The sequence below is a fragment of the Benincasa hispida genome, chromosome 12 (assembly GCF_027475165.1).
Source record: "Benincasa hispida cultivar pf3 chromosome 12, pf3_genome.v1.1, whole genome shotgun sequence".
NCBI lineage: Eukaryota > Viridiplantae > Streptophyta > Magnoliopsida > Cucurbitales > Cucurbitaceae > Benincasa > Benincasa hispida.
Genome location: NC_143489.1, coordinates 29216188 through 29239350, shown reverse-complemented (window position 1 = coordinate 29239350; position 23163 = coordinate 29216188). Strand labels below are relative to the sequence as shown.

General features: G+C 32.7%; 1 protein-coding gene across 1 annotated transcript; it reads right to left on the bottom strand.

Moving 5' to 3' along the window:
- Positions 1-11005: 11005 nt before the first annotated feature.
- On the bottom strand, positions 11006-22464 carry LOC120067176 (protein ESMERALDA 1). The gene is made up of 10 exons (XM_039018650.2): positions 21716-22464; positions 20459-20528; positions 19618-19685; positions 19376-19464; positions 18325-18522; positions 16173-16377; positions 15789-15956; positions 15493-15660; positions 15204-15394; positions 11006-11802 (listed from the first exon to the last, which is right to left on the bottom strand). The coding sequence occupies exons 1-10, from the start codon at positions 22085-22087 to the stop codon at positions 11640-11642; spliced, it is 1692 nt and encodes a 563-aa protein (XP_038874578.1). The 5' UTR covers positions 22088-22464; the 3' UTR covers positions 11006-11639.
- Positions 22465-23163: the final 699 nt, after the last annotated feature.

The following is a 23163-nucleotide window of genomic DNA, read 5'->3' as shown; positions in this document are numbered from 1 at the left end:
GTTGTCTTATAACAAGGCAATGGAGGATGGTGACTAGGATGAATAGATCAAAGCCATGGATTTCGTGATGGAGTCGATGTACTTCAACTCAGTATGAGATCTTGTAGATCAACTTGATGAGGTAAACCTATAGGTTGTAAATAGATCTACAAGAGGAAACGGGGTGCTGATGGGAAGGTACAAACCTTCAAGGCTAGACTTATGGCAAAGGGTTATACCTAGGTGGAGGGAGTCGGCTATGAGGAGACTTTCTCGCTTGTTGCCATGTTGAAGTCTATCTGCATCCTCCTATCCATTGCCTAATATTATGACTATGAGATATGGAAAATAGACGTCAAGACTGCCTTTCTAAATAGTAATCTTTAGGAGACCATTTATATGGTACAGCCTGAGGAATTCATAGTCCAAGGTCAAGAGCAAAAGGTTAGCAAACTAAATCAGTCTATTTATAGGCTGAAATAGGTGTCTCGATTTTGAAACATTCGGTTTGATATTGCGATCAAATCGTATGGCTTTGACTAAAATGTTCATGAGCCTTTTCTACAAAAAAATCATCAACAGTTCAATAGTTTTTCTAGTGTTGTATGTAGACGATATCCTACTCATTGAAAATGATGTAGATGTACTGACTTCAGTTAAGAATTGGCTAGCGACCCAATTTCAAATGAAAGATTTGGGAGAGGCTCAGTTTGTTCTTGGTATTCAGATCTTTCGGGATCAGGAGAATAAAGTGCTAACGCTGTCTCAGGCATCATACATTGACAAGATGTTACTCAAGTACTCGATGCAAAACTCCAATAGGGGCCTACTGTCTTTAAGGCATGGAATTACATTGTCTAAAGAAATGTGTCCTAAGACACCTCATAAGGTTGAAGAGATGAGACGGGGTACCCTATGCATCTGTCGTTGGCAGTTTGATGTATGCAATGTTGTGTATTAGACCGGACATCTGCTACGCTGTGGGGATAGTCAGTAGATATCAGTCTAATCCAGGATAGGGTCATTGGACCGCCGTCAAGAATATCCTCAAGTATCTTCGGAGAACGAGAGACTACATGCTCGTGTATGGATCTAAGGATTTGATCCTTACTGGATACACGAACTCTTAATTTAAGACTGATAAGGATTCTCGAAAATCCACTTCAGGCTCAGTGTTCACTCTTAACGGAGGAGCTGTAGTATGGCGAAGCACTAAGTAGGGGGTGCATCGCTGACTCCACGATGGAGGCCGAGTATGTAGCGACTTGTGAAGCTGCTAAAGAGGTCGTTTGGCTCAGGAAGTTCCTGATTGATCTGGAAGTTGTTCCAGACATGTCTAGGCCCATCACTCTTTATTGTGATAATAGTGGTGTTGTGGTGAACTCCGGGAAGCCTAGAAGTCACAACCGCGACAAACATATAGAGCAGAAGTATCATCTCATCTGCGAGATAGTGCATTGAGGGGACATAATAATTAGAAGATCGCTTCGGAGCACAATGTTGTTGACATGTTTACGAAGGCTCTCACAGCTACAGTTTTTTAGGGTCACCTTCAGAGCATGGGTCTACGTGACCACCCGCGGTTGGACTAGGGCAAGTGGGAGATTTTTGTACTGGGCCTTAGTGCCCTAGTTTATTATTTTGTACTTGTTTTTATCTTGTACACCCACTCGCTTTAGGACAAGTGGGAGATTGTGGGGTTGATGCCCTAAACTCTCGTAGGATCCTGTAATTTGTAAACACCTTTTATGAATAAACGCTTGTGATATAATAATATGAAATATTTTCTTTACTATTGTCTATAAAATATGAGATATTTATTTGCATTTACCACAAACCAATAAACTAAGATCCTTGGTTGTTATTCATGTGGAGATACTACGGATACAACCCACTTTATAGATAGTTACAAGTGTTGTGACGTACTACAGATGGTCTGATCCTGATCATTTATGTGGAGACATGTGAGCGGAGATGTCCTATACAAAGGAGTTTGTATAAGACCAGACCATGAAGTGTTTAGTCTCGTTATATAACGCGTTCATGACAGAGTCTTCATTTCACTAGGATGATCATAGATAACATGACCTTAATCTTAAGTGAGTTAAGAATTCCTGCCTTTGAGGGTGGTTCTTTGATTTGCATGGGTGTGAGTGGCAAGATTGTTGACTCAAACCTACCACTTTGGGGATTCGTCTGATTGGGGAGATGGGAACTCAGCAACACAAGATGGAATTCACTCCAACCCCGAAGCATGGGTAAGTAGATAGATTGCTCCCTTAAAGGTTGATTCCTATGCTTGAACGATGTGGCACCACACACCTTCTCATGGCCCAAAAGGTGTCTGTCCACTCATAATAAGACTATGACATATTGTTCATTAGAGGGATCAGTGGTACTTGAGGAGTTAGATGTAACTACAGGGGTAAAATGGTAAATTATCCAACTGTATTTACGAGCATCTGTGAAGGGTTATCATACTGTTGACTGATTATATCTGATGGACATATAAATATATCTGTGGTGAAAATAGTGTAGCTGTTGGTCTTTAGTGGAGTATCTGATAGTTAATGGATGGTGGATCTCGTGACTAAATAGTTTAATTAGCTATTCACATACCGTTGAAGCTTCAAGCCACAGGTCCATAAGATCCCCTTGGTAGCTCAATAGATTCAAGTTGAGAATCAGTTTTTGGGTCAATTTGAAGTGTTCAAATTGTCAAGAGGGAGTTTGATTATATATGATATGATTAAACTGGTTCAATTATATGTGATATAATTGATATAATGTATGAGATACATTAATTGGAGGAATACGATATAAATATGATTTATATTAAGTAAAAGAGAAAAGGACTATGGTTTAAATGTTACATATGATGTGATATTAAAACTATAGGTTATAAATATAATATGATAAGTTAGTTATTATATCTATTTATAATTAAAACAATTTAGTTATTATATCTATTTATAATTAAAACAATTATACGATAATTGTAGACGGTTTCTGGAGGAACTCTTATCAAAGAGTACTTATGAGCGGAAACAAGATTGTTCCAAATTCATTGTGACAGAAATACTTATATTGTTAAATTGGGCTAATAAAGTTATTTAAGTGTATTGTTAAATTGGCCTATTATAACACTTATATTGAATAGTTTAACAATATATAATTCTTGTTTATTAAACACTTTAATAAACCTAATCATGTATTGCATGCTTATAAAATATTTGTCTAATTCACCTTCCAAGTCGGTTCCTAGGTAGGAGTGTTCTATTTTTGTCAGCTTAAATATTTCAGCCTTAGACAGAGCCTTCCTTAGACAAACCTCTCTTATAGACAATTAGTTTATAAATTTAATCTTTTATTATTTTTATTTTTATTCCTATTAAAAAGAAAATAAAAGATTAACATATTTCTGATCATATTATAAATATATTAGCATAAGTCTAGTTGAAAACAATTTTAAACCATTGAAAATTAATTTTAACATATGTTTGCATGCAACTCTTGATTATAGGTTTTAAGTCTAATTTATTAAACTTAGAATACTTATAAAGTTAATGAAATAATTAACACCTATAATCATGCATCTAGATGACATCAAAGAAATATAACATTTATAATTTCTAGGTAATGTCATGCTTCATGTATTTCTATTTTTATTATATAATATAACATTTATATTATAAACTAATGAAAGTATAATACATGCACCATATAATATAACACTTATATTACAAACCATATAATATAACTTTTATATTATAGTATGATGTGTGGACATGTTACTATGCATGCAATTAACGTTTATATTAATATGATGCATGGGCACGCTTAATATATCATGCAACTATATAATATAACACTTATATTAAAAATAATGCATGATATTATGTTTATCCGGTGGTGGGATTTTAAACTATATGGTATACAATATGCAACATATTAATGTAACTCATACATCACATGTATATAAACAACAACATTTGACAAAAAATTGATATTCCTAAGTAATTAATTAAATTAATATCACTCTTATATTAATTTAATTAATTAAAAAAATAAAATTACAATATAAATGGAAAAAAAAAAAACAAAAACAAGAATCTGCTTCAGCCTCAAACCCACGACCTTGAACTGCCTGAGACACGCGCGAGGAATCTTCGGAGCGTAACAACGCTCACTGGAAGCTTAGTTACGTTGGTCTTCAACTTGTCGCAACATAACGTTACACTTACAACATTAAACAACTTTACAGCAGTAAAAATAAGTGCCAAAAATTTGAAACTAAAAAATTTTGCAAACCAACATTCATAATGCAGAACACCCACCTTCTGTTTGATTTTCCTATCAAAATGAAAAACAAATGCACGACCTGGCTTTGATACTAATTGAAATAATCGAATTCCTCGCGAAAGTATGTGAACGTCGTATATTTGGAGTTCAATTTTGAAAATATAAAATACAGAGATATTCTCTCATTTCATATCATTCTGTATTCTCAATACATATTAATTTGCAGATGGAGAGGGAAGGAGTTAATTAACTCCCACGTGAAAAAACTTACCAAATAGCTAGGAGAGTTGTTAATATTATAGTATATAATATAATTGTTGGGAATATCCTAGAACTCGCAGTTCGTAAATTTCGTGTTAAACATTCTATTTATCAATAAAATATTATTAAGTATCTTGTTCGATAAAGTTGTTGATATTGCATCCTATTATAAAAATACAATAAACATATTCATGGCTATAGTATGAATACTTTAACTTTATGTGGCGATATAAACATGATCAAGTTAATAGTATATAGCCTAAATGATCTATAAGTATATGGATGAAATTGGATATCTCATCCTGGTAACACTATTGGATGCGGTCCATTTTTGTATGGTAATACAAATAATGTGATGGAATTTACTCCTACCCGTCTTAGGATTAGCAGATATGTTGTTCTCTTAAGTGTTGATTCCTAGTCTTGAACAAACGGGGTCCCGCCCTTTCATGATAGAGAGGGACATGATTCATAAGTGGTATTATGAATTAGTTGTTCATTAGAGGGTCAGTGAGAGCTTAAGGAACAAGATGCATTTACAGGGTAACGGTAATTTTGATCCAGCTGTAAATATGAACGACCTGTGAAGGATCGAGTTACTAATTATGGTTAACATGGACAGTAATACATCTACAATGAGGAGAGTGCAACTATCGAGCTATAGTGGTGTGCCTTGATAGTTAACGAATAATAATTAATTCGGTTTAAAATGTTTAACCAATTGATAACAAATCATTGGAGCTCATGATTTGTAAGTCTAATAGGTCCCTCTATTAGCTCATAAATTGGAATAATAAATTGAGTATTGATTAGATAAATTTTGAATTTAGGGTTATGAATTTGAAATGTTCAAATTTGATTTTAGGGTTTTCAATTGATTGTATACGATACAATTAAAATGTTTAATTTAGTCGAAATTAAAACGAGATTAGAGAATCAATTAATATTTAAATTATGATTTAAATTTATTTATATAAAATTAAATCCTATAGGTGGAATTTATGTTTTATTAATTTAATATTAAGAAATTAAATTAATAATTTTTTAATTAAAAGGTTTAATTAAAATTAGAATTTTTTTTTAATTAATTTTATAAAAAAAATTAGTTTTGTTTAAATAAAAATCAATTTTAAAAAAGAGAAATTTGAGTTAGTGGATTTTTTCCAAAAATTGGAAAAATTCACTAACCATTTTTTTGGTGTTTTATCATCAAATTCCACCTTAGATCTTCAATCAATTCCAAGTAGGAGCTACCCTACATGCAGCCATGTTCTAATGCATGAAATCAGTCTATAAAATGAAGCTTCATGCATGGAATCAGGGGAGAATGTTGAGATTTTTATCTAAGTTTCTGCAAAACTGAAAACCCTATTACACCCTCTTAAGTTCATCCTCAATACAGCTTGATCAGAGTGTTTTCGCCACACATTCCTTCTTGAGCATAGTGGAGAAGATCTTGTTTGCGGTCTACTTAAAGAATCAAGCTCAAACTAGTAATATAATAATATAATATAATATAATAATTTATTAATTAACGTTTAGTTAATTAACTATATAATAAGCATATTAAAATACAATTCTCTCTTATAGCCTATAGTTTTAATATGAATCTTATTGATATTAATTTTAACCTATAGTATTTATATGAATCACAGTCATATAATTAATATTTGAATCTTATTCAAATATATTACTCTCATTTATTATATAGTATTAATTATAAATCATATTTATAATTAACTATATATACATAATATTAATTTGAATCTCATTCAAATATTTATCTTTCTTATTAATTATAAAACATATAATTAACTATAATGTATCAATATACATTATATTAATTCTCTTATACATAGTACTAATTATAAATCACATTCATGTATTATAATGTATCAATATACAATACTTTATATTAATCACATTAATACAAAGCTTCTCTTAAATAATTTGAACAATTCAAATTATTCCAAAACTATTTATTCCTTGTTTTATCCTTAGTAAACTAGCAAGGGGACCTAATGGACCTACAGATTAGAAGCTTCAATGATACGATATTAATTAATTATTAATTAATCAATTAATTAATCGACATTCATTAACTATCGGTCATTTCACTAAATATCGACAGCTGCACTCTTCGTAGTGTAGATATATTTTTGTATCCATGGATATAACAAACCAATAGTGAGTTGACCCTTCACAAATCGCTTGTAACTATAGTTGGGTCACATTACTATTTTACCCCTGTAGTTACATCTAATTTTTTAAGTACCACAGATCCCTCGTAGATGATTTCAAGTAACGTGGATCGTTTATAACACTTTACACTTTACAAGTTTCAACCCCTGTAGTTGTGTTCCTAGCTCCCCATGTGTAGTAGGTAGAAGTTCACAACTCATATAGGATTAAGATCAAGTTACCTATGATCATCCTAGTGAAATGAAAATCTTTTCAAGTAACGTCATTATAAAGAAAGACTAATCATTTCGCGGTCCAGTCTTATACAAACTCTTTGGATATGATACATCCACTTATATGTCTCCACATGAATGATTATGATTGAATCGTTTATAACACTTTACAACTATTGTAACAATTACAAAGTGGATCGTATCTGTAGTGTTACCAGGATAAGGTATCTAATCTTATCCATATACTAAAACCAATTAGGTTATTACTTAAACATGATCTATTTGTATGTCAACCACATACATGTTTTTGTTACATTAAATAACCCCAGATCCTGTTTATTAGATTGAGTTATACAATTCTAAATGTCAAATAAAATAACTCCTTGTTTTATTAAATAAATGAATTTCGTTTATATATTACAAACCACGAGATTTAGAACAAAATCTCCAATAGTATAAACTTGTAATTTACCAAAGCGGCAACAATAGAGTCTATCATTGATACTCTATCGTGGATAGACTTTATCAGTGATATGAGATATCACCAATTAAGTCTATCAGTTGAGTAAAGTCTTTGACTTGTAGGGTTATACTATTTGGAATCTATCAACAAGATAGATTCCACATAGCACATAGAAATTTATTATGTATATAGAAGGCGACTTATAGACTTTTATTACATATTTTAAACTTCAACCATAGATAGTTTAGTTACAATTTCTCATAGTTTCTTTGAAAAAGAGATTGCATCAAATTACCTGGAATATTTTGTTGAGTTATCAATGAAAGAGATGGAGAAAATAAAATTAGTGGAAAAAAGTGAGAAAACGGAGAAAAAAAAAAAAAGAAAAATATTTGTTTGAAATCTATTAGAAGAGATAAAATATATGTTAATTGTGCATTGTGATTGAAATATATCCGTCATAGTCTATTATTGATAGATTTAGGTTGTGAAATAAAAGTATGTAAATGATAAACTTCTATTACTAATAAGTCTCTAACTATGAAAAAATTGGTGGTAGAAGTAAACATAAGCATAGTTCAACTGACATAAGATATAGATTTTTGATTAAAATAGTCAAAAGTTTGAATTCTACAATTACTATGCTAAGAAATACATAATGATAAGCACCAATAAAATAAAGAGAAAGGGAAAGGAACTTGTAAATAAGAGAAAGTCAATGAAAACTAGATATAACTAAGAAAAGATAACATCGTATGAAATTGGGCATATAATGAAAATGGAAGAAAAATGACTCAATTGAGAAGAAAAACCCGATGTTAATCAAGAATGAGAAACAAGATAAACAAAAAGAAGAGATCATTTGAAAAAAATTATGAACCAAGAGGTCAAAAGATAGAATCTCCTAACAACACATATTGTTGAACTTAGAAAAAAAAAATGTATAATAGAATTTTTAAAAAATAAATAAAATAAATAAGGAGATTTTTTTTTAAAATATTGCTATACACTTAATTATTAGCCCTAAAATTACTATTCATTGTAATTATCCATTTTTTAGTTTATCAAATTGAATTCTAAACTCAAGCATGTGTTGCAATTTTTCTCCCAAGTTCTTTTTCCCGTTAAAGTCAACTACTAATTTTAATGGAAGAAACGTATTTCTCTTAGAATCATAGTATTAAATTTTCATCGACGTGTCAATATTTCCATCGATTTTTTCACCTTTTTATGGATTCGATATCAACATGAGGAGTGAACCAATATTTTCATTGTATTGTAGAAAAATCTATGAAACATGAAAAATAAGTAACAAAATGTCACTAATATAAATATAATATAAATAATAGACATCATAACTTATTTAAAATCTTAAAATGTTTATTTACTAATTTAAATTTATTTTTTGAATTTTCTATTTTCATAATTTTTTTCAGAAATATCCATTAAAATAGATATTTTGTTGATATTTCTATTGAAATTTTCATAAAATTAAGACCTTGATATTTCCGTCAATTCGACATTTTAAAACTTGCGTAGTATTCACTAATTTTAACAAGAACTGCACAGAATTAAGCTCAATCAATGTATTAAATTAAAAAAATATTGCATAAATGTTTCAAAACTAGGGATGATAGTCGGTTCGACTTTATCGGTTCTGAGGCTATCCAATGACCAAACCAAGCCATACCAATGGTTTTTTTTTAAAAAAAAAAAAAAAAAAAAAAAAAAAAAAAAAAAAAAAAATCTAAACCAATGTCCATGAAGTACAAAACCAATAGATTGGTTTTTATTTGGTCCGGTTTATTATCGATTTGATTTTCGATTTTTTATATTTTTTTTTCAAATTTTTATTTTTATTTTCACTTTTGTTTTGTGGTTCTTTTTGCTAATTTTAAATTAAAATTGGATCTATTTCTTTTTTCCTTTTTTTTATAGATTGATTTTTTTTTTTTTTTGCATTTTTTTAAATAATACATACAAGCGCCATAATAGTTTATTCCCTTTTTTTCTAAACAAAAAAAATATATATGCATCAAAATAATTAAAATACTAAAAGATATTTAATGTTAGAATTTATTTTTAAAGATATATATTTATCCTCGGTTTTGTTTGATTTTGATTAGTCTTTTAAATAAAAAATCGATCCGAACCATCACCTTTTTGTTTTCTCGAAATACAGTCCTATATGTCCAATTTATACTAAAAGACTAAACCAAACCCTTTAATCGATTTGGATTGGTTCGGTTTTTTGCTTCACTCCTATTCCAAATTGATATTTTTTTTTCTTTTTTTTTCTTTTTTTTTTCTTTTTTTCTAAAGAAAAAATTGGATGGTATTGTAGTTCAGCCAATAAGCTATTAGAATTTATATTGTACAACACCTCCAATTTAAGATAAAGATGGTAACACTCTTTAAATTTTAAGGTATAATTTGATAACGTCCAAATTTAAAAGAAATAAAAATTAATACCTTGCCACATGGGTAAAAATTAATATTTCACCTAATAAGATTTATACCAACAATAAAAACCTAACCTAAAATTATAAAATATGGCCAATTTATCAAAGATTTAATAAATAAATTATTTTTAAAAGATCTTTTTAGTCCGAATTTTCAAGAATAAATTCAATTAGTCCTAAAGTTCTAAAATGCCCCTTTTAATTCCTAAATTATGAGAAATAAAAGATCTCTAAGTTTTTTCTTTTTTTTTTTTTAATGTACTACAATAAAATAGAAAGAAATTATTATCAATCCAGTGCCTCTATAAAATATTTTAAAATAGCCGACTTTTTCCTCAAGAAATGAAGAAATACTAATAATTCGTTCCAAGTAACATCCATGTTAGTGCAAACTATTGATCCAACTGTAAGCGAGAAATAAGTATTAATAAAAACTTTTGAACAATTATGAGTCCGTATGATAACATTATCGTTTCATGTTTTCTGATTTTTGTTTTCTTTTTTTTTTTTAAATAAAAAACATGAATATATTTAATAACTGTTCCTATTTCTTTAAAAAAAAAAAAAAACGTAAACTTATTTGATAACTATTTATTTTTTCTCGTTTCTTATATTTTTTTCCCTTACATTTTTTTCCATCTTTTATAATTTAAATATAATCTAATTATATAAAACAAAAAGATTTATAGCATACATTAAAATATAAAATATAATTATCAAATATTTATTTTGATAAATTTTAGGAACAAAAAACAAGAATGATTATCAAACAAGTCAATTTCTTAAAAATGAGAAACGGAAACAGAAAACAAAAATGGAAACATTATCAAACGGACCCTATATGAGCACTGAATCCAATTCCCAACAATATTACCTAACTTTGGTACAATTTATTGCAAATAAGCGTTGAAAAAACATTTTTGATCATTCACATGCAAATAGTCTGGCTATGGTAGCATTTTTTTTCCCTTTTTTTTTTGAACTGTTCAAAAGTTTGCAAAAGAAATATAGACAACTCGAAGATGCTAACAAAAGAAAAAGGTCAGTTTGAAAATATATAGAGCAAATTCAAACCAAAGATGAAAACTTTAGTAACTACGCGCATTTGATTGTCCGACACAGTATTTTGAAAGACTATGGAGAACATCAATAAGCAATAGAAACATGGAAAGGTCTTTTACACCTTTACATGGATTTGTTGTTACAACTTATAACAGAGATATGAAAAACATGAAAGGAAAAGGGAATGATACTAAATGGAAATAATAGTATAAAAAAAAAAGGAAAAAAGAATATGATTGATATCTAACAAAACTACACTCACACTTCTACAGTATTCATCTGCACTCTACCTAAAAACCTATCACAAAAATCTGAGAAACCAAGAGGACAGAAGCGTTTCCTACAGCTTGTTAGATACAGCAGCTGCAGTTTCAAATGTAGTAAAACAAAAATAATGCCTAAACGCTCTCAACCAATATAAAACTGTGGTCATCCCAAATCTTAGGTGCATCAAATACCAAAAAGATGCAACTCTTCACACAATCCTATTTTTGTTTTTTTTTCCCCAGGAAGATCCAGACCAATGTGACCCCCTACTACAAATCCTTGAAGATCCCGAATCAGGGTGTGCCCTCTCGCCGTGTCGAAAGGGAAAAAATGAAAGAATTACAAAAGAAAATGGAGGGTTAGCAGCAATCTGTGTTGGCAAGATTATATTTCCAAGGGTATACAGCCATCAAGTTCCCACTCTGAAAATCAAGGGGCTAATGACAATTTCGTATCATTTGATTTGTTGGTAAAGCACATGCAATCTGGACAAGGGAAGGTGTATATTGAGTCGTTTGGCCTTTTCAGCTCAAATCCCTTGGAATCGCTATGACTCCGCATGTTCAACATTTGTCTCTTGAAATTTTTCCATCTGGGAGAAAAAAGAGGAAAAGATAGTAAAGCAGATGTACTTGAAAGCAGCATTTGGAAAGATACCAGAGGCAAGTAATGCATCATGTTTATGCTTTAAAATATCATGACATTAGCTTTCTTCAAGAATGACAGCTCTCCCTCCCTCTGTCTCTATCTCAATCATATTTCAGAAAAGAGAGATATAATTCATACCATTGGAATATGAGGTTTCCTTCGTAAATCATTATCAACTCTAATCCAAGGGCTTGTTAACAAGAAAGATTTTGAACACAATATTCTGCAGCCCAAACACTATGTGAACTAAAGAAGAACAGAACTAAACAATTATTTGATCATCAAATTGATCTGAAGCAAGCATACAATCAAATTGACTTTGTCAAGTTGAGAAATTATTAGGTTGCAAATGAAGATCTTGGATTGGAAAGTACTACCACACATCTAGAAACTCTCAGGTTCGATTTACGTATTCAAAAGGATGAAGAGAGGATTGTGCATGTAACTGGGGAGAGAGTAATTGACTTAAGTTGGACAAGCATTCGCATTGACACCACGAGTTCAGAAGAATGAGCAGAATAAAGGGAGAATACTTGTAGAGCTACACTTTTTATGGCTTCATTTCAAATACTAGAGTGCTGTTACCTTCAATTTCTAATAGATGTTTGAATGGAAAACCTACAGGAAGATTCCAGCTTCTCAAGCTATTCAATAAGAAACCACACTATACCCATTGTCATTCATTCCAACAGCTGGTTATCATTAGGTCTATGGCTGGAGGAAAGAATCCTAAACCTCATCCACCAAGGGTTTACGAACTTGATATACTCAAGATACTTGCAAAAATACGGTAACACAAGTGTCTCTTTTGAATTCAGATGAGGAAAATCGACCTATTTGCACAGCTTCTGGACCAAAAACATAATGGCTATGCTTCAGCCCCTCAAGGGTGGTGTTTTTCCAATTTATTCCCTAATTTATAAAAAGTTTCATGTTAATCTCTTACATTTTAACATTTTTCATACCCTTTTCACTGATGAATGTTAAAATTGGTTGATAAAGACTTAAATGGCATGATGTGTATGATTGGGCAAAAATTTAAATAAAGAAAGGGCACCCAAAGAGAGAAAAAATCTAAATTTTTGCCAAGTTCTTAAAAATGTAGAGGAATTAGAAACTTTCCTTCTTCTTGGTAGCCTAACTCCTAAATTTCTGACAACTCAATGAAGTATCATGCTTTGCTATGTAAATTTATCAACTAGTTTTAACATCCAAACAGAAAGAGGATGATTGAAAATTGTGAGACAAAATTGAAACTTTTTAAACAATAGGTACAGAATAGAAAACGGACCCAACCATTAAGGACTATAGTATATATTTAGACAAAAATAATGTTTAAACATTGTGGGAGTCCATTGGACCAAGAACTCATAACGGTGGCTGAGGTTATGCATCGTGTTACAGGAAAGTGCATCTTAAATAGTTGGATTAAACTCCTGGGGATGACCAAATGTAGCCTCTCTAAGGAGACCTTGTGGATAAAGAGCAGTGGACGCTTGTTAGTCCTTGATTGAAGCAGAACCACACTTGTACTATATGGCATTATATGATATCCCGTCATCATTCCAAACTTCTTTCCCCTGCCTAAAAGAACAAGAACTAAGAGGGAATTCTAGTGCGAAGAATTTGATGAAAAGGATCTCATCGATGTTGACAGTTTCTGTTGCTATAACCTCGGAAGGTGTCCTAGATAATCATTGCTAAAAGAATGTAGCTGGTAAATGGCAAAAGAGATTTCCTCCGAGAAATTGCCGTGTCAGCATAAAATCATAGCATTCATAGCATCAGTTGGCAGGATTGGTGGAGCACCAAGTTGAATCCAAGTTCATAAAACATTGTCTCAGAACATCTTTTTTCCCGAGGAAGGTACCACTCAACACATGGAGAAGACAAAATCTATCTTAGGAGCACTTGTGGGAGAGAATCTCATCTGAAAGATGCTGAATGATGGGGAAATTTCTGAAGGAGCTATGTCAATCCCTAAAGAACATCGCAGCATTGAGACTGCCTACCCCTTTTGAACTGGCTTAAGAAGATGATAAATAAATGATAGGGAAATTTCTAAAGGAGCTACTCCCTTTCTGATCATTGCTGACTCCGACCATTTCTCCTTCAAGACGTGAAACAAGAACCTGGTTGCATTTGGTTTTGAGCCATGTTCATGTAGGTATTTCCTTTATCATCTTCCTAAGGGCATATATGCTATTCCCTCTATCAATAGCAAATGTTTTGAAATCTTTAGCCCTCAAAATAGTGAAAATGAAATTCTTTATCTTGTTGGGTACTTGAAAAGGACCAACAAAGTAGAGAGTTTAAAGAAAGGCACCCCTACCTTAATCCAAATTATCGTAGGTGCATTTGTGTGTGCCACAAGGATGGGGGAGTAAACATTCTTTCTATCATAGCTTGCAGACTAATAGTCTATGAGAATCGTCTTCTTATTCGTTTGAAGGTGGAGGATCACCTAGATCACATTATGTGGAGATGCGATTTTTGACATATGCATGGAATCATTTCTTTCAGATGTTTGGCTTCTTGTTTGCTAGGATAGGGATACTAGTGATGTGATAGGAGAGTTCCTCCTCCATCCATCTTTTTGCAAAAAGGGTCGGTTTTATGGCTTGTTAGGGTCTGCTATCTTGCAAAACCTTTGGGATGAACAAAACAACGGAGTGTTTAGAGGGTTGGAGAGATTTCTAAGTGACATTTGGTCGATCATTAAATTTTATATTTCTTTATTAACTTCAATTTCAAAGATCTTTTGTAATTATTCTATAGGTACCATTAGGCACCATTTTGTACAGTTTTGTTGCCCTTGTATTCTTTCATCTTTTCTTGTACAAGTTGTTCATGGTCCACTAAACAAAGATGAAAAAATTCTCACAAGTCCCTAACAAGATAATCTTTGCCTTAGTTTTAATCGAGTAGTTTTGGAATATTTGCATTTCAGAAAGTCCTCTTGAATCCTCCTTTTGAGATAAGGGCAAAGTCCTTTAAAATGCTTGGTTTTTTGCGGTTGTACAGGCTATTTGGCTTGAGAGAAATTGTAGAACTCTAAGAGGCTTTCAAAGATCTTGGGAGGAACTGAGGGATAACGTTAGACTTTAATTTCCTGGGTCTTGCAATTATCAGCTTATTATGTAGGCCAAAGGAGTTTTTAAGACTTCTGTGATTTTATCCAACCGAAAGATTTTCCTAAAACTCCCATTCTAGGCCAGTTCTAATATGTTTTTCGGGCCTCTTGATATTTTGTAACTTAACCTTAGTTCAGCATATACAAGAAGCCTCAGATTAAAAAAGATATGCTAATCCGACATAGACTAATGAATAATGGGTAACACATACCCAATGGTAGGGTTATCAAAAAGTAATGCTAACTTCCGCTTGTCTGGCCTGATAGTTTTGGAGTGTCCACCGTACAAGTATCTTCTATGGCCCATCAGAAAATGAGGGAAGTTGCCACCCTGTGTTGTCACGAACACCTCACTGTGGAGGCAAACAGTATAATCTATAGCAGCCATCCTAGAAGAAAAATTCTGAAAACAAAACTAGCGTCAATAAAAAACAGATAAAGCAGATCTCCAATCAAATTACAAACATAAGAGAAATAGCTGAGAATTCGAAATCCCAAAACCTTGAATGGAGAAAGTTCTTCAGGTGATGCCAGCATTTCCTTTGTAAGCAGATTTGGAAACATCTCCAAGAGCGGAGCCATATTTCTCTCACCATCGTATATCTTTCCCGATGCCAAATAAATAAATGTGCTATTATCAAATCCCATTCCCCTAAGCATCAAACCAACCTGTTCAATACAAGAATTAGATGCATAGACAAGACATCTGATCCTACAATGAACAGATAAAGTGGGAAGTGCGATTGATGCACCATTAAGTATAACTGGTACAACGCAAAAGTAGAAACAGAAAGCACCTCTAAAGGAGTCATCGGGCATTTTCCATTAATCCTGATGGCACCAGGACGTATAACTCTGCCCGGTTTTGTGAATTTCCCTTTCCATCCTTTTTCTCTGGCTGCTTTCATGTCTTCCATCTCTTTATGTCCACCATCAAAAATACAACATGAGAATGCAACCATATCCTGGCAAACCAAAATACTCAGGTTTTTATTAACTCATTTATAGGGATCAAAATATATTCAAGTTTTTAAAAGACACCTCCTCAAAGCGAAGATGTACAGAAATATACTTGCCACCATTACTGGCACTAAGCAGGAGAAGGTCACAAAACCAAAATACTCAGGTTTTCATTAACTCATTTATAGGGATCAAAATATATTCAACTTTTTAAAAGATACCTCCTCAAAGCGAAGATGTACAGAAATATACTTGCCACCATTACTGGCACTGCGTTCTCTCATCCTAGCAACCAAAATCTCTCCCAAGGATAATATGGGATTAGAGAATCTCAACGCTTTATAATTTGCTAAACATCGAAGCCGTTGAACAGCAGGAGGAGCATCAAATGACAATCGATTTGCAAAAGGTGAAATTCTTATAACCCTGTAACGAGTAAACCCCAAATCATTCCAATAATTAAGATCAAAATATTCACAGCAAGGATATCAAGCAAATTAAAACCCCATTAGCATTTGGTTTTTGGTTTTTTGAAAATACAAACACTATTTCCACCTATGGATTTCTTTGTTTTGTTGTCTAATTTCTGAGGGAATCTCCAAACCTGAGCCAAGTTTTTGCTGTTTGAATGATACTCTCTTGTTTCTCAATAAAACAAGAAAAAAAATTCAAGCCTAAGTATTGAAAACTAAGAAAAAAATTGTTGAAATTTTGTTTTTGTTTTTAAATTTGGCTATGGACTCGAACGTTTTCTTAAGAAATATGAAAATCATGGCAAAAAATATAGTGAGAAAACAAATACAATTTTCAAAAACCAAATGCTTATCAAACAGGGCCAAAAATTCATGAGATATAGTTTATGTTCATCCATAGTAGATATGCAAAAACCAATTAGGGCTTCAGGGATAATGCATGGAGCCACTGGCTGAGAAGATTGTGTTGAACCTCAAGTTTTTTAAAAATGATAAAATAATAATACTAATATTAATAGTTGACAAGTGAATAAGACGAGAAGAAAAGTTTATATTGAATAGGAGAGAGAAAGGTAAAGAAGCCTAGTTGTTCACAACTCACTGTCAAAGCAAAGGAACTATAGAAAAAGTTCTCCAATTAGCAAAATTGTACAGGAAAATGAATGAAACCCTTCATTTGTAGAGTACCATAAGGGTAAAATTAAACCTATACACTCCAAGACACATTCACAAGGACGCACCACAATCTTTTTCTAAATGTTCCTAATCTTGTCAAATCATTGTATCAGCGCATATCCACAAATTTTGAACTTTTAGCCATAATTCATTTGCAAAGGATCATAGATTCATAATGACAACGTAAATTGGATGTACATTATGCATAAAGAGGTTTTAAATTTTATTAAAAAAGAAATTCTCACACTTGGTAAAACTTATTTCGAGGTTCAAGAGATGGGATGTTTTTGTTGCTTGCTTGCAGAAGCCTCTACATTCATGAGAAGTTCCACTGTAATTTGGATGTACATTATGCAAAGAGAGGTTTTACTTTTTTTGAAACAAGAAATTCTTGCGCTTGGTTAAACTTGTTTGGAGGTTGAAGATTTCGGAGAGAAGAGATAGTTTTTGTTGCTGGCTTACAGAAACCTCTACACTCATGAGAAGCTCCAATGGAACTTGAGCCTTCCTCATTCTTGTTGATTATGTTACAAGGAGGTGGAAACTTTGGACCACATCTTCCTTCATTGTTCCTTTGCTCACAAAGGGTGGTCCTTCGTCCGTAAAGAAATTGGTTGATTGATATGCTTGCCTATAAGTGTGTAGCCCTTGTGGGCTGGAGCTTTAGGGGGAAGGCTAAGACCTTGTAGAATTGTGTGTCTGGAGCTCTCCTTTGGCTCCCCTAGAAGAATAAATCAAAGAACCTTTGAAGCGAAATCACACATTTGACTTTTTTTCTTTTCTTGTAATAGCATACAACGCACTTCTTCCTGGTAGTGTTCCAATCAATCATTCGAGAATTTGTGGTATAGTCTTCTGATGATTATTCGTAAATGGAAGGCTCTTCCTACTTTGGTTCCTCCCTTGCTATGCTTCGTAGCTTTTGGGCAGGAGTCCCCTCGTCTCCTGGTCCATAGGTTGTTCCATTGTTAAGCCCTTCCAAGTTCTAACAGTTCTCTTACATTATTGTGCACTTAATTCTACAAATGACGCTGATATTCTTTATTGTTCTGAAGCACACTTAAAGGATCTTTTTTCAAGTTAATTGCTATTTTAAGAACTCAACTTAAAGCATGGGAAGATCATACAGAAAATGTGATGTGGGAATCTTCCACAAACATTTAACCATGCAAGTCTGTGATTGTCAAGAAACCACAAGCTAATAGTTAGAACAGGAAACACTCACAGTTCTTCAAGTAATCTTGGAAGCACCGTATCCCTGTAATACTGAATGGACGACCATGCCTTTATTCTGAAGTTGTAGACATTAGTCATGTTGTGGTCAAAGCGTTCCATAATGTAATCCGGAATCTTGTTTACAATGCGTACATCATTCTCTAAGGTCTTGATAAAATATTCCTCGTCATATATTTCGCTGAACTTGCTGAAAAAGAAAATCCAACGTTAAATAAATTAGCCTTGAAAGAAGGAGCATTGTGCAGATCAATGCACTACAAGCCTGTTTCGAGATCAACAGAAAGCCAAAATTAGCAATGACAGAGATATTCGTCATAACCACTTTGCCTCTTCCAATTATTCTTGAAAGTAGGCTTTCACTGAACCAAATGGCTGTGCCTCTTCCTATTTTAGATTTAACCATACAGAAGAAAGGAAGCTGCAAATTTATTTATACGGTAACATACAAGTAGTACAACTGAGTGGAAGCAAGTAGTACTAGCCCCAGCACTAGTTATTATATATGGTACCAATTAACTAGGAATCTAACACAAAATGGATGAAAATAATCGATAATAAATAATGCCATATAAAACCTGTGAAATTCATATTGTAACTTGCAAAACAACATCAATTGCAACCTAAATGCATACTTATCCACATTTCTTCCTCTCTTCCTAAATAACATAATGAAAGAAAACATAAAATATGGTTAAAGAAACCTCAGTGTCATTCAAAAGGACAAAAGCATTACAAAGTTATTGCATGAAGAGAAACCAGTATGAATGAAAGAAATGACCAACGGAAAAGATACACAAATATTATAACTATTAAGTACACTTGTAAGGGCAATTTTCAAACATCATCTGCATAGAAGTGCTCATCTTAACACCTAATGTAAATAGGTAGGTACATAACACAGTACACAATTAGTTTCACCAAAGTTGAAGCGTGAACTTCAAAATTCTTTAGTGATTAGCGACAAAGTCCTTATATCCAAACAATCAATTTCAATGTGATTGACAGAAAGATTTGTAGTATAAAGTATAATGTGGACAAACCTAGGATCTCTCCAAATGCTGTGGAAATGAAAATTAGGGATTACAAGTGTTGCATTAAGATAACCAGCCACAGCAACTGCATTGCATATCTAGAATACATAGGTAACAGCAACAACATAGAATGAGAAAAAGCACCGTTACAGAGAAAGCTATTTCCTAGATACAAGTTTCTTTCACAGGGTTGAGTAGTAGGTGATTTAAGGAAAAAGTAAGAAATTAAAGAAGAGGTAAAAGAAACCAACTGATGTTCTCTGCTGATTTAGACCACCATTTGCCTCAACATAAATATACCCATTTGACTCGGGTAGGCCTATAAAAAAAATAAAAGAAAATCAGACACGAGATTGTAAAGAGAATTAATGAAACAGAAGTTTGAACTAAAACAAATAGCAGGTATTAAAAAGAATAGGGCAAGTTAAAACTTTATTTTTAAAAAAATGCAACAAATCTGTACAAGATAGGGTATTACAAGAGCAGTAACACACATCTAACAAGTAATTCAGTTAAGACAGAGTTAAAGAACTATTCGGTGTTTTAAACAAGCATATCATCTGAATAATAAGCAATCTCTCATCTAAAATTATCTGCAATGATCACTTGAAGACAAAGTACAGTAATCATAATAAATAATCACAATGGATGGTAAAAGGACAAAGTTTGAGCAGGGCCATGAGCAAAAAATGCATAATTTTTTTATTTTTTTTTATTTTTTTTTTTTTGGTTTTGGATAGCAGAAAATGCATCAATACTGCAATAGCAGAGTAACTTTGTAACATTCTAACAGTATCATCAATTATCTATGGAAGGAAGAGGAACTCAGAATGGATTCACAGATGCCGCCACCTCTCAAAGTAGCTTTGGGGCTAACCTCAAGGATAGAAACTGAGCACCTTTGGCATAAAGTTATTTTCCAGAATTAAAATAGAATAGAAAATGGGATTTTCTCGAAATACAATAAAATCATTGAAAGGTCTGCCTCTCCCACCTCCTGAAGTGTTGTATTTTAGAAATAAACATATACAAGAAACATAAATAGTAAGAAAACGTGATTTCCATAATTAACATTATTGACCGGTCCTTTACCTCCTAAGGAATTGTTGATACATGGTTTCCACTGACCACCTTTATATGAGTGTTTCCATATTGTTGATATCTGCAGTTATTTTGGGTATTTAATGTTAACGAGAAATGCAGAAAAGACATTGACATATAAAATTCATTTCATAACATCTTAATAGAGAAAACACATCGGCTCATAGAATCGCCCAAAATTTCAAGGAAGAAATGCATAAAACATAAATTTCCAAAGGTAACACTCTTCAGAAGAACCAAAGGCGCATGTGTATGTAGATGAAAGGAATTAAAGAATTTCTTTAAATGCACGCCAACCATAGGTGATGAGACCCACAGAAAAGCCAAGTATACACATTTCCAAAGTAACTCTCTTTTTGAAAATTTGAACCCTTTCACAAAATATCCTGTAGTTCGATAGATTTCAGACCAATAACCAATTTTCTTATCGGACTTTTATCAATAGAAGATAGATTTTATACTTCTGTTCATCTATGTTGAAGAAAACAGCTCTCAGTCCCATCCTGCATATCTGTAAGAAAGAACAGAAGCATAGTTTCCTTTTTCCCGCTCAAATACCATGTACATTAAAACTCGACCTAATCTCTCGACAATGTGATGCAGTCATTTCATACTTTCCAGTCAATCCATAACAGCCCAAAATAGACTCATAAGCGATAAGCTTCCAACAGATAGTTGTTTGAAATCAAAATCCAACCCGGCTAAATTTAAATCAGAGGGATAGAAATATGTAAGAAATGAGAGTTACTCGTCTATCTCACATCAACAAAGTCCCTCCCACTGAATAATCACATTTGAAGTTTCTGGCCCAAGAAAGAAGATGAGACGATCTCAATAAAGAACGAATTTCTTTGCCATAAAAAGAAAGGAAACGAAGCAAAAGAATTCAAATCTTGAGCCTTACTCATTGCAATCGGCAAGTACACATTACCAATTCGTCAGTAGGCAATATCCAGCAAAAGAGTAACTATTTAAAAGTTCAAACTATAAAGAGTAGATCAAGAAACGATACCAAATCCATTGGAGCAGAAGCTCACGGGAGCCAAATCAACAAATCCCAAGAAACCAATCAAATTCAAATCTAAAATGTCACAAAATTCCTTAACACAACTACTCAGAAAAGGAGAGAAGCAACAAGAAAACAAAACACCCACGTCGCGATTCCGATTAATCCAATAAAAACTGAGCAAAAACAAATCAACCCCACATCAAGAAACCCATCACCCAACAAGAGAATCAAATACGAACCGCATCAGTGGAAGTGTTATCAGCATCCATCTCAGGGCGAAGCTTGGCAAGGAGTTGCGGACTTCGATAAACAGAGCCAGGAGCAGGGCGATGCTTGATAACTGGAACAACATCGAAAGAGACAGTGCCCATATAAAGAAGCATACCGGAGATGTAGATTAAAGGGGCGAAAAGGAAGATCCCTTGGCGACGAAGTAAAACGGAGAGGATTAACCAGGCGAGTCGCTGGGGAAAAGTCCGGCCCGGTTGCTGAGCTTGAGTGAAGCGGCCGCCCTTGGACCGAGAGTGCCTCAGCCGAGGGGAGCGGAGAGGCGACGGCGGCGGTGACGGAGTTGAGTGGCCACTGCTCGGCAGCCGATTATATGGGTGCATTTGGCTCCACCCCAAATTCCACTAATCTACATCACATCGATCAAAATGGAAGTGTGGTATGTCTATGAATGGGGCATAAATTCAGGGATTTCTGAAGCAAAAAATGGAAATTAGAGAGACCCTTTTGAAATTGAATGTAGGAAAAGGAAAGAACAGGTGGATAGGAGTTATGGGTAATGGAGGATTGTTTTGATGGAAATGGAAGAGCTTCGTATTCTCAGAAGAGGTATTTTGGCTTTTAGGAAGAAAAGAATTTGGTTTTTGGTTCCATTTTCCAAACAGAATTACTTCTTGTTTAAATCTCCTTTTGCTTTCTGTTTCTGCTGCTGTTTTTCTCTTTTAAAAATCATTCCTTTTTCTCATTTTCAATCTCCATTATCACTCATTTTTCCTAACCCACTTTCTTAAGAAACTTTCGTCTGTTTAATTTTTTTTTCTTTTTTTTGCCTTCTTTTCTTTGGAACAACCTTAGCTTATGTGTTCATCATCTATGATACCAATTTTTTTTAATGATATCATCTCTCATGTTGTTTGTTCTTTTGAGATTTTTGTTATTTTTTAAATGTATTTATATAGGTTCAAAAAGTATTGTCCAAATAGATTATTACAAAATCATCTTTTTTAATCTAAAAAAAGAGACGTTTTCTTTTAATTACAATGTGGTGTCCAAAAAGATTATTACAAAATCGGCTTAATTTTAATCTTATACTAACATTATTTTCCCCAAAAAAAATTAGGCTAGCATCTTTACAGAAACTAAGACATTTTTTTTTCAATAAGAAAAATAATATATGTAAAGAATTATCAAGCAAATTTGAAAAGTTTTCTTGTCCTTGAATAATCTCAAAACTCTACTTCGTGGATTGGGTTATATTTTAGATCTAACCCAATTATTCAGGTTGAATTTGGATTGGGTTGGGTTGGTTCGAATTATTCGGATTATTTATTTAAATTTTTGTTTTAAAAAGAAGTAAAATGTAAAAATTTGATTTCATTTATTGAACTAAGATTAAGGTCTCAATTCCAATTTATATGATGAAGAATAAATTATCTAAAAAAAAGTAATGAAGTTAAAT